The sequence below is a fragment of the Cydia fagiglandana genome, chromosome Z, assembly GCF_963556715.1.
Source record: "Cydia fagiglandana chromosome Z, ilCydFagi1.1, whole genome shotgun sequence".
In the NCBI taxonomy this organism is placed as follows: domain Eukaryota; kingdom Metazoa; phylum Arthropoda; class Insecta; order Lepidoptera; family Tortricidae; genus Cydia; species Cydia fagiglandana.
This window is the reverse complement of record NC_085959.1, coordinates 17,685,987-17,698,675: the sequence shown is the minus strand read 5'-3', so window position 1 is coordinate 17,698,675 and position 12,689 is coordinate 17,685,987. Positions and strand designations below refer to the sequence as shown.

Here is a 12,689-nt window from a genome sequence, read left to right as displayed (position 1 = left end):
GGGAAAAAAATATCATATCATATCATAGAAAGTAGGCAATTCTAAATCTGAAGTTTAGTATTGCTAATAAAATCAACATTTCTATTATTTTTTTTAATTATTAGTAGGTATCTACTCAGAACAAATAAAACAGACGTATTATTAACTTTTACTACTTATATTAAATCAATTAGATAATTATAAAGATGGTACTGTTAAGTTAGCTGGCAATTAAACTCCCTCTAATTTTTCTCACGTTATAGGCAAGACGGGCATTATTCCAAACGGTGATAACTCATTATGTTTTATCTTCTTTAGTTCTTCATGGTTCAAGTTCTCAGGCTTGATATAAGCTCGGGGCCCTGGTATAAGTTGTGACCACCATATTTGTACGGGTTCCATAGGAACATTTCTTCGGATATTCGAACTCTTGGGTCGTTGCATCTTTAGATCGGATCTTCTAGGAATAATGTTACCTGCTATACTGTTCCCAGAAAAATATAGACCTTGGGTCTTTCTAAATGATTCATGTTCCGGATAATATCTGGCCCGAGATTTTCTTACAGTTCTTCTCAAGTCATAACCATCGTAGCCCGGGTACCTGGTGCTTTGAGTGTCTCTGTATTCTTTGTATCCCGGGTAGCCAGTGCTTTGAGTGTCTCTGTATTCTTTGTAACCCGGGTAGCCAGTGCTTTGAGTGTCTCTGTATTCTTTGTATCCCGGGTATCCAGTGCTTTGAGTGTCTGCGATGGATTGTCTGTATCCCGGGTATCCAGTGCTCTGAGTGTCTGCGATGGATTCGCTGTATCCCGTGTAGCCCGGGTAACCGGTGCTTTTAGTGTTTGCGACGGATACTCTGTATCCCGGATACATAGTACTTTTGGTATTAGGGTAAGGCGTTGGTTTCTCGGGAGAGCAGGTCGTAAAGGGAGGCCTGGTGGATCTAGTCTTACGAAAGGTCTCATCAGGACTTCTGGTATCATTTGGATAAATTTCTCCATAACCACGTTTTCGGTAATTTCCAATAAATAAAGGGAACGCCATTGCAAAATTAGTGTCATTACCGTAGTTACATCCTCCCTCACAGATTTTATACGGTGCAGTAAATAAAAGGTATGCGGGGCTTGAGGCAATGTCTAAAAATCAATATTGGAATGGGATAAGTAGTTTTCAGGTTTATAAATGCGCAAGTGTCTGTTTGTCACCTCTTATCGCCATAATCGCTGAACCGACATAAATGAAATTTGGTATGGACATAGGATAGTTTTTACCTGAGAAATTGTACTTTAATAACCTTTAATAGAAAAAAACCGACTTCTCAACCGAATCGGTTTCAAGATCCGGGTCCGTGTCCGAGTCCGGGTCCAGAACTAGGTCCAGGACCAGGTCCAGACAGAGGTCCAGATCCAGGTCCTGGTCCACGTCCAGGTCAAGGACCAGGTCCGGGTTCAGGTTCACCTACGGCTTCTGCCCGCAAATTCTAAATAATAAAGTCCACTCCCCTTTTTAACCGATTTCCAAATGTCAAAGGAGGTCCCGCTTTTGTCAAAATCCAGTTCTAATGATGGGATCCATGAGGAATAGAGGGAATTCCTCAAATCTTAAAGGTCCGGGCTGTTATCTGAACCTGAACCCGGACCTGGTTCTTGACCTGGACGTGGACCAGGACCTAGATTTGGACCTCTGTCTGTACCTGGTCCGGGTTCAGGTTCAGATAACAGCCCGGACCTTTAAGATTTGAGGAATTCCCTCTATTCCTCATGGATCCCATCATTAGAACTGGATTTTGACTAAAGCGGGACCTCCTTTGAGATTTGGAAGTCGGTTAAAAAGGGGAGTGGACTTTATTATTTAGAATTTGCGGGCAGAAGCCGTAGGTGCCTACATATAATAATTATAAGAATATATAATATAATTAATTTAAATACATATAATATAATTAAAACTAAGTAAACAGACGGCAGATTGAATTGATATTTTTACAAGTTTTTATTTAACTTGCAATATTTGTATGTATTTAGGTACCTATGTATGTATGCTCGGGTCGGGTCAAATCTTGCAAGTTAAATTAGACCCACTTTCCATTATTCAATTGAGCTCAAACTTCACATACATAATTATATGTAAGTTGGGTCTTTCTTTTTCCTCGCATTGTCCCGGCATTTGCCACGGCTCATAGGAGCCTAGGGTCCGCTTGTGTAACTTATCACAAGAATTGGCGTAGGCACTAGTTTTTACGAAAGCGACTGCCTTACATATGGAAGTTGGATGACAATGCAATATTATGATACTGTCGAGGTGATCTGATGATGGAACACTGTGCATGATAAAACAGCGCAACTTAATTGCGTAGTTTGTTAGAATCGATTAGTATTAAATATTTGGCTTTTGCGCTCAAAAGCACACAACACAACACACAGCACAGCACACACACAGAACAGCACAGTCGACTATAAAAGTTAGTACCAACAATAAAAAATTTGAAAAAAAAAACTACTTAAATATATTTCTATTAAAAAAACAACGGGTTGCACTCCGGGAGTGCCGACAGAAGTGAAAACTCAATGACTAGTCCAAAATGTCTGCAGCACTATGTATAATTGACCCATCCTCCTTTCTATTGAAAAACTTTAGTTCCGTAATTGCTGGTCAGTGAGCTTGTTTAAAATTCGAAATTCAAATTTGTAGCGTTAATTGTTTAAAATTCGAATAGAAATTGTAAAGTTACCTTGCAGACCTCGCATCTAAATATATTTGGTCATGATATTTTGAGTTTTATTCACCAGTACTAGAGCTTATTTTTATTAGCGATTTCATCAAGATGTAGCTTTATTGAATTATATTTGAGTGATTTAAAGTTAGAATGTAACTGTGAGATCCCCGTATGTCAACCCGTACAAGATTAGAACCTTTTTCATGTAATGTCATTGAGTTATTTTTTATTGATTTAAATGCCATCTAAATAAGTGGCCAGATGGCCACTGGCGTTTAGATAAACGTTACGGTCACGTGATCGTGTTACGCTGTCTCGAGTATATCATTTTTTCCCCACGTCAAAAAGTGCCCAGCGCCGCTAAAGAAGTTTTCACTTCAAAAAATTTCATGTTTGATAAAGTATGTTTATATGTATACTAAACCCACCAAAAACATAAATGTAAAAAAGGAGAGCCAAGTTCAATACAAAAATTATGCATGGCTGTGGGGCTCGCCGCAAAAAGAATGGAGATCTAAATGAGTGCCACTGCCAAGTTCTATGCAAAATCCAAATATGTATTTATAGGAACAAAATAACACTATAAACAAGTATTAAACTCTATTTCTTTGCTTTATTGGATACCTATAACAATTGCTGTTATTTAAAAAAATGTGAGTTCTTAAAGTAGGTTAGATTTGACTTGGCCAGTTTTCATTATATCAATCATTTTATATATATTGTAATTCTGATAAAACCTGGCCAAGCCAAACCTAACCTACTTTAAGATCTCACATTTTTTTAAATAACAGCAATTGTTATTAAGTAATTGTTAAGTGTAGGTACTGTATCTAATTGTGTATACTCGAGTATGGAGCTCAATCCCAATTGTGACGTACCACAGTGGTTAAAGGTACATTTGTTCAGATATATCTTTGTATGAATTTAACTCACTTTCTTTGTTATGCAATTTTTTGAGATACAATTCTCCATCTGTGGCGTCGGCAGCAGAGTCAGCATCCGATCCTTGTCCTTGGAATAATAATATCAATATTAAAGCCATACGAATAACTAGGAAACCAAATGCCATATTTGTAAATAAAAAAAACATTATAACTTACAAATAGCTCGAGTCCGATTATGGATATGGCAATATAATTCGTGCAATTTATTTTCGCAACAAGTTTCATGTGGAATAATGGAAAAGTTAGTAGGTATTTTTTATTACCTACGTTGTTTTTAGTTACGACATCGTATACTCGTATCTTGGACAATTGTTAGTTAACAGATGTTCAATACGTAGGTAATTAGTTTCCGTTGGTCATGCGCTTCTGAGGCGGCCCGGCGTAGCGTATCGTTGGGTGATATTTATGTAGGTACATTAATTTATGTCTGTCACTGACTCCAACGTCTTTCCATTTGGCGAAAGAGTTTACAATTGTCTCGCTGGGTGCGAGGTAAAAATAGTCGCCCAAGACCGTGGCCCAGAGAGTGAGGGAATGTTAATAAATTCAAGTGTGGTGACATAACTCATGCGCATCTCTGTTTATACTGAACTTGCCAACAATAATTTAGAAAATACTTGTTTAGAGAACTATGAACTGTGAAATTGTAGAAATTTTATTGTGGCCGCGGCTGAGCTTTAACGGGTAGCACAACTACTAGCACACGATGCAAAATTCCATACGTTCATCTCATTCTGCCGCATAAGTGCATTGCATCCTATATACGTTTGCTTTTTGACAGTTAACGTTGACGCAATGTATAACATAACGGATATTCAAGTAACCTCAAAATTTCACAATAATTTAATTAGACCACCCACTTAGACCAAAATATTAAAAGTACCTATTTAGATAGTCAATAATTGAGCATCGATGCCTTATTGCGGTATCAATATATAGTTGTATATTATGTAATACTTACCCGGCATTTAAACAGTTTATTGATAAAATTTATTGATTAATATTTATTGATTAAAACAGATCACTATCTGCCAACTTGGAATGTTGGACAACTGCCTTTAAAACAAGTTGTACCTATGTTATTACCTGAGCTGCACTAAATACATATTATACCTACGTTTTGCGTTATTAATTTTAATGCTTAGGTATTTATTCTTAAAAAAAGAACTCATTAAACATAGAGGCATTTAATATGTATGTATCTTAATAAAAATCAGGTTTACATTAATGACACTAACATTTTATTGTTATATACCTAAAGACAACATGTGTTTCCAATATAATTCACTTTAAGTTACATTTTATTTAATTTTTTCAATTTCTTGTAGGCCTGTATTTTTTTTATCAAGTACGTGTTAAATTAACGCTTATGTAGGTTGTAGGTTTTCTTCTGTACAATAAATCTTCAAATTAAGTGTATTTATTTCGCTGTTTAGTTTCATTGTTTTGTATTACGATTTTTCGTTAATGTAGTAAAACTTTTAAGGTAATTACTTTCAACTCCCTCGCCGTGAGCGACCGCGAGAAGGCGCCAAAATGGGCCCATTAATATTATTGTTCTCTATTAAAACCGATCGATCACTCGGCTATTTGCAAATGGAATGATGGCGAGGCTTGTCTGGAGTACTATACTTACTTAACAAATTGTGCTTATTTATGAATTACACATACATTTTCTTTGCGTCTATTGTTGATCACAATAAAGTCAATAAATTTCTAACGCATTGTGACAATAAGTTAGTAGTTCTTAGTTCTTAAACTTCTTAATCAATTGTAATGAAAACCCAAGTGAAAAGGTTGTATAAAAAAAGTTAAAAGAGCCAATTGAAGAACAGAATGCAGCGACAGTATTTTTGAGCTGGTATCGTAAGTAAATTCTATTTTTGAACATCCACCTAATCGATGTCTAGGCTTCGTTGGTCATTGTAACATTTAATTATCTTCAATTTGGCCGATTGCCTACTTTACCTGCTAGGTATCCCATAGTCTTGGCGGACTTCCAAATGATTACATTCACTGAACTGTCAAAGATAAGTTATTTTAGATACCTCGACATTGAGAATTTGAGTTACGGGCGTTGAGTGGATGTGTCATACAGATGTGACATTGGACGACTGAATCTAGTGTCATTTTACTTTGTTCGATTGTCTTTTGTTAAACTGTCATTTTGATTAATGATCGTTGTAACGTGTACGTAATTTAACAACAGGCCGATACAATATATTAATTTCATATTATTGTATATTTTTTTATATTATTTTACGCAAATAATTTATGTATGTGTATTGAGTGTTAGGTAACCTATTAGTTTCTGTCAGTTATAATTAATTACAACCATGAATACTTAGATACCCTAAAACTTAACCTCTATCTAGATACAACTATACTGTATGCAATATTATTTGCGTTATTTGACACATTGTGACTGACGTATATAGAGATGTAACTAACCCAAATCGATTGTCACAGCAAGCGATTACGATTGGATGGCACGTAGACTGAGGTATCGAATTGTGACGTATAATGAATTTTTATTTGTGATTTAAATAAAGCTAGAATTATATGGTTTTCCCGCAAGGTAAATGCATTTGATACACCGACCGAGTAGGTCGCACCCATCGTCAAAATCTAAACTAAATGGGGATCTATTTTAAAGTTTATTTATGTTATTTCTGTGTGAAATTTGTTGTCTGTTAGGTGACGATAAATATATCCATATTTACAGTTAATTATCCACCTTTTCCTTACTTTTATTAAAAGAAAAATGAAAAATTCATATCGATTTACTTAGACGACTACCGATTCATAACGATGGTGACCGGCCAACCCTAAAATTAAAAAAAAAAGACGTAGAACGTAAACGTTTGCAGTGCAGTTGTTTTGCTTTGTGATTTCGATGTGCAAGACATTTTACGTAGTATTGCTGTTGTGAGTGACAGACGTCAAATACCGCAAATAATGTTGTATACACTATAGAAGTACGTCCATCGAACATGTTGGCAGAACTATCTAAACTTACCTATCACAGGGATCGTGGAACACATTTATGTCTAGCTCCATCTGTTGCTGACGTACAAACATTTTGGTGAAACTGGTACCTCTCAATCTACGGCCCACTGTGCATTGTCCTTCGTTCTCATTTACTTTTTTTTTATTTACGTGGCTTCAAATTTCTAATACGCAGAAAAAAGTGAAGTCGTTTGGGAAACTAATTTTCTGCATTATTTCGAATGTACCTACACACAGCTGCATAACTTCATTCATAAGTCATTGATAACGCAATAATTTACTTGTGCTTCAATAGACTTATTAGAATGACTAGCCAACGTGTTTTCTCATACCTAAAGGGGTCATAATGTGGTAGCCACATGAAGCCCACAAGATACAAGACAAGCGTAAGTACTTTATATATACTTACCCTACAGTAGACTGATTATGTTGATTGGAATGTTAATGAATCAGGTGAAGAAAATTGTGGCACATTTTAATAAATGGCAGTTTTTTTTCTATGTTATTGTAGTTTTCAACTGTTATTCAAATTAGATATAAACTTTTTGTCTGAAATATTTATAATTTTTCTGATTATGCACTAAATGGCTTTCAGGCAGGTCGTGATCTTTACAATATCAACCCATTCTGTTTTTGCATTATTTAAAATAAGTATCAACACTATCAAATCATTAACATCAACCACTGCTGCCACTTTTATTTTTTAATAGACAGGTAGTACACATGCTGATATCGCATAGCACTAACTTTTATTTTAAAGTAACATCGCCTTGCATTGCTAGAAATAAATATAAAAAATTTACATAATTCTGAAAATGTAAATATTTATTACACATCTGTAAAAATACTATACTCTAGCAAGGCATAGCAGTTGTTTAAAATGTATTATGAGCTGACGATGGAATAAGCAATTTGTTTACTTTTCACTGAATTTGAACCCACCATAGTTAACACCAAACGCAAGCAAAGGTTTAATAAAAACGACAATAAAACTTAAATATTTATTGCCTTATTTAGAGACATATTAGAGATAGGAATGCGGACAGCTTCCGAGCGGAGATTGGTTACTCTAGAGGTTGGTTGCACCGCTCGCGCGGGTTCTTGTGCCGCTCCGTCACGACAAGGAAATCCTGTAACAGTACCACAAAGGTCACGCGGGAGCCGGGGACGAGTCCGCGGAGCGAGGCCAAGCGAAGGTGTTAGAGCGAAGCTAGATGGAGACGGTGTTAAAGCCGAGTTTAGAATACTTCCTCGAGATTATGGACTTGGTGTGGTAGCGGTGGAAGCGCGCGCCCGTGGAGACGGCGCGCAGCAGCGCGGTGTCGCGGCTGGCCTGGCGCGCGCGGTAGCTGGCGTCCTTTGCGATATAGGTGCGCAGCGCACGCTCGCCCCACGTCTGCGCGCGCGGTTTCTCTGTCACTATGCCCTTGTTCCGTCGGTCCAGGTAGTTGATCACATCATCGTAGTAGTTATGTCGGTAGTCGTACATGTAATTGTATTGCAGGAACTTGGGTCTGAAAGGAAAAAGAAAGCCTTAAGAAAAAAAAAATCGACTACAGACAGATTGGGCCTTGTCGCGCAGTCCTTTTCTTTCAATATGAATTGTTTGCTGAAGCACACGTGTCATCTCACCTGACCCAGTGTTTGAATATTAGTCTCTTAGGCTCTGTTACGACGACGGGCTCCGGTGCCGGCGGCTCGGCTTCCTCGGGCTTGGCCTCCTCGGCGGCCTCGGCGGGAGCCTCTTCTGGCGGGGGCTCGGGCGCTGCGGATTCTTCGATATCAGCGTCGTCCCACATTTTGCAAGGTGGTGGGTTTCTGCGTATAAAAACCACTAGACGTTAATACAAATGCACACAATGCACTAATATTTGATTGATACACAAGTGTTGTTGTGAAATATAAGGCACAGAGGTCACGGACCTAACTGGGATTGGAGAAGCGTGTGGATCGGGTGATCGCTTATCTACGACTGGTGCCGGCGTCCGCGATGGCTCTCGCAGCCTCCCGATTTATCTGTTTGCGCCCCCACCTGACTGTCGCAAGCGCTGTGTGCGTGATGTTGCTGCCAATGATGTTCTGTCAATACGTTGACCGTGCTCTTCACACTCAAATTCCTCCACATTTTAAATCCTGCTGCCAAACAGTGAAGCGCGTATGCGGATATAATAGTTCACTTAATGCTTATTTTAAACTCTAAGTATAATTTTGATTTAAGTGGAACGTAGACGACCACTGCAAACATTACAAGACATAACATGACATGACTTTACGAGATACGAGCTTGTTATAGTAACTGACAATTACTTTAAAAAGCTTGTACCTATCTTGTAACTTGTGAGGTGTTTTACATTACGGACCGAATTATTCTGTATGGTTAATATTTTCAATGTATTTCTAAGCAAAATTATTTCAATATACTTCTTAGGCCCTATGCTAATTAAATCACCGGTAAATATTCGACCGTATTGGATTTGTACATAGAATAGATAACAATCCTTACATACTTCCGCCAAAAACCAATCTTCAGCGCTAATTCCTAAAACGTTAGGTAATTTAAACGTTGTTTCCTAATTCGTTCAACATTCAGATTAAATATCTCTTCATGTAATTTATGTAGATACCTCTATAGTCATAATAATAAGTTAATTGCGTAGTTTCCCTGCATATGTTCACCGTGCTGCTAATAAAAGCATCAATCAATTAGCATAGTAATGGGGTACAAAATTATTAATGTTCTTTGTGAAATCCGTGGAAAAGAGCCAAAGTGGTGTAATTTTCTCGCATTTGTGAGCTATGATATTTTTAGATATTTATTATGTAAAATATTATGATAAGGTTAATACCTTACCCGACACAACCTAAAGCTTTAGGTTGTGTCTAACGAGTACTAACCTCCTGAGACACAGAGGCCCTTATAAAGGCTTTATTCCAAAATTTAATTTTTACTTTTATTAAATACCTACTAGCGACTCGCCCCGTCTTCGCACGGGTTACACAAAACCTTAACAGCTTATACACCTAAGCCTTCCTCAAGAAGAGGTGAAAACAGCATGAAAACCCGTTCAGCAGTTTTTGAGTTTACCGCGAACATGCATACGATGTAGTGAAGACCAGGTTCCAAATTCACAAACAAAACTTAAGCTTCTGGGACTTAGGAGGCTAAACAAAGTTTGCCGGAATACCATGCATTAACATATAGGACACGTTGACATAATCTATGAAGTGTTTTTGTTTTGTTTTGGGTTATAGGTAGGTACTCTTATTAGTTATTTATGTATAAGGAAAGACAAAATATTGGAACACCAGAAATTAAAAAAAATAATCCGCTGAGGGCGTCAAAAGTTTATATTGGTTACGAGCTTTTTGAGTGAGGGTCTTGAAACTTCGTAGACTAACACAATATCAAATATAAACAATTTCAGAGTTATTGAAAATTCGTTCTCCAAGGGTCAATTGCACGTTCCAGGGTTAGCCAACTAACTCGGCGTTAACCGTTTAAAATCGGAGTTAACAGTACATTTTAACCCTGTATAAACGGTTAACTCTGAGTTAGTTGGTAACCCTGGAACGCGAGTGTCTCAAGGGGTTTAAATTAAACACGGATTGAATGGTTGTACCAGTTACGAGTTTTATTTATTGAGTGACTTCAAACCAAAGAGATAAGATAGATATGGAGTTACATATGTATAAGGTGAACCAGGATCTATTGAGGGTGCGCCATGTTACGGAAATTTGTTGGTACTAATTTCTAGCAATGGCAACAATTTTAATAATAGACAACATCTACCCTCTATGATAGTTGTCAATATTGACAATGTAAACATTGCTTTGTCTAGTTTCGTGTGAATTATTATTAGACTGCAATAATCATGCCGAAAGTTGTAGATTTTACAGAGAAAAAAAGTTGTAAATAGTGTATATAGTTATTTATTGGAAAAAAAAAACGTGCGGGAGAGGAATTTCTTCCATTAGAAAACATAACGAAATTAGCATCTGAATTGACGGGTAAGTTTCAAACTTATGGACAAATGTCACTATAGTCAGGTCGTCACGATTTGGTTGATGTCTTGTAATAATTTGATTTGTGTATTAGGTGTATCGCATGCATCGGTATCACGGATTGCTTTTGTTCCAAATGCACTGTTGTCATATAATGACAAAGAAAAAAAAAGTGACTACCACCAGTTCTTGAATAAAGATAATTTTAAAAAGTCGGTCACAGAAAAACTTATTCCCAATCTCGACAAAAATTCCTGTGTTGTCATGGACAACGCAAGATATCTTTCTTTTCAGGTCAATAAAGCACCTAACACTCAATGGAAGAAGGGAACAATTGTCAAATGGCTCGATGACAATAATATTAGTGATCCGCGAAAAGCAACTATAGCCACTTTGCTAGTTATCGTGAGGAAAAATAAGCCCGATTCGCACTTATTAAAGTTGTCGGAATAAAACAAAAATCATCTGCCAATTTCCATTGTCCCCACTATACAAATTGTTGCTATATAAAATTCAAAACGAGCGCCCTCTTGACAATACTCCCAAAGTTCTGGTTTACCTTTATATTATCTTTGCTTTAAACTTAGTAGAACATAACCAGGTAGGTGTACTAACTAAAAATAACTATAAAATCTATTTTTTTAAAAGGGTTGAAAGTTTGTATTTAACCAGGGGTGGAAACTTTTCTTGAGGGAGGGACTTGAAGCTTCATAGACAGACTTTGTCACATTCACATGGGGTGTGTTGTCAAATTATTGGGTATTGCTATTTTTTGCAGCCCAATATTCATGTAGCATCGTAGCAAACATTATAATTCGCCACCAAGTTTGGCTGATCAGATACGTCAATGTCTTTTATCGGAGAGCCAATAACATTTCCTTGACTTAAGGGGCCCACTGATTACCAGCCCGCCGGACGATATCTGCCTGTCAGTTGTTCGGAACTGTCAAATTTTTGTTCTAATCGAACTGACAGGCCGATACCGTCCGGCGGCCTGTTTGTCAGTGGTCGGCTTTAGGGCATGGCGCAGAATTATGAATTTCGAGTGCTCGGATTCGTCACTTGAAAATCTGTGGAAAACAGCGAAATGATAATTTTTATAATTCGTGAGATAGAAATTGGGAATATAGTGGTAAGTATTGACCACTCGTTTTCAATTCTATTAGTAGAATATATTAAAGGAAGCCACACTTGGGTCTTATAAAAGCCTCCATCGTTTGGTGCCCCACACCCCTATTTCTAGTACATACCATATAAACCCGCTACTCCATTCTTAACAATCTATTTACTACCCATATGTAATTTTAAACAACTTTTTTTTCTTTTCGATATAAAACTCATTGAACATAGATGTATTTATTTTAATATAAAAACCACGTCTTAAAAATGTGTCACATAATTTTTATTAATGACGAGACAACTGGTATTGCCTTTATGATTCGTTTTTAGTTCTATTTTATTTATACCTATTGTACAGTTACCATCAGATATACAATTATACAGGGGTGGCCAAGGCCCTCATAAATATCTGAACACGCCTCTATTGATAAGGCTTTGGAGTGCGGTTGCAGATATTTATAAGCACCTCGGCCGTTGGCGATTGAACCTATTTGGACTAAGTTGATAAAATTACTGCGACATTAAAATTTTAAGCACCGTGGCAGTGAATGTATTAATTTATCAAAGGTGCTTCTGATTATAAACTATTCTTTTTGTAATAATTTTGTGTTGGCAGACGACAAGGTACGTATTTATTTCAATGACATCTTATTTGCGGTAACAGTTTGTGAATGAAGGTATTTATATAAAATAATTAGCCCAATTTATCTTGAAAGAAAACGCACGCCAAATTAATTTATAACTGTGCATGAGAGCGATACAATAGTAGACATATAGAAAGCCTGTATTAGTATGTGTATGTATTTAATTGTGTATTGGTGATCTTTGCCAATTAAAAACAGCTGAAATTAATTGCTTAGAGTATTACCAAAGACCGCGGAGTATTCGAGTATTGCCAGGTAAACAAATATCTATGTATATCT

At 36.8% G+C, this 12,689-nt stretch overlaps 2 protein-coding genes across 2 annotated transcripts; both read right to left on the bottom strand.

Annotated features, from left to right (window-relative positions):
* Positions 1–231: 231 nt before the first annotated feature.
* LOC134679103 (uncharacterized) lies at positions 232–5,812 on the bottom strand. Its single transcript, XM_063537947.1, has 3 exons — positions 5,605–5,812; positions 3,626–3,703; positions 232–1,115 (listed from the first exon to the last, which is right to left on the bottom strand). The coding sequence occupies exons 1-3, from the start codon at positions 5,618–5,620 to the stop codon at positions 232–234; spliced, it is 978 nt and encodes a 325-aa protein (XP_063394017.1). The 5' UTR covers positions 5,621–5,812.
* Positions 5,813–7,632: 1,820 nt separating this feature from the next.
* Positions 7,633–8,728, bottom strand: LOC134679484 (flightin). Its single transcript, XM_063538415.1, has 3 exons — positions 8,569–8,728; positions 8,278–8,463; positions 7,633–8,159 (listed from the first exon to the last, which is right to left on the bottom strand). The coding sequence occupies exons 2-3, from the start codon at positions 8,442–8,444 to the stop codon at positions 7,856–7,858; spliced, it is 471 nt and encodes a 156-aa protein (XP_063394485.1). The 5' UTR covers positions 8,445–8,463; positions 8,569–8,728; the 3' UTR covers positions 7,633–7,855.
* Between the last annotated feature and the right edge of the window lie 3,961 nt (positions 8,729–12,689).

Bases quoted from the DNA above. Each gene is read 5' to 3' on its own strand.
- LOC134679484 (XM_063538415.1), bottom strand. From the start codon at position 8,444: ATGTGGGACGACGCTGATATCGAAGAATCCGCAGCGCCCGAGCCCCCG. The intron at 8,160-8,277 runs GTGAGATGACAC...TTTTCCTTTCAG, and splicing joins ATATTCAAACACTGGGTCAG to ACCCAAGTTCCTGCAATACA.
- LOC134679103 (XM_063537947.1), bottom strand. The intron at 1,116-3,625 runs GTGAGTTAAATT...ATTGATTTTTAG, and splicing joins AAAATTGCATAACAAAGAAA to ACATTGCCTCAAGCCCCGCA.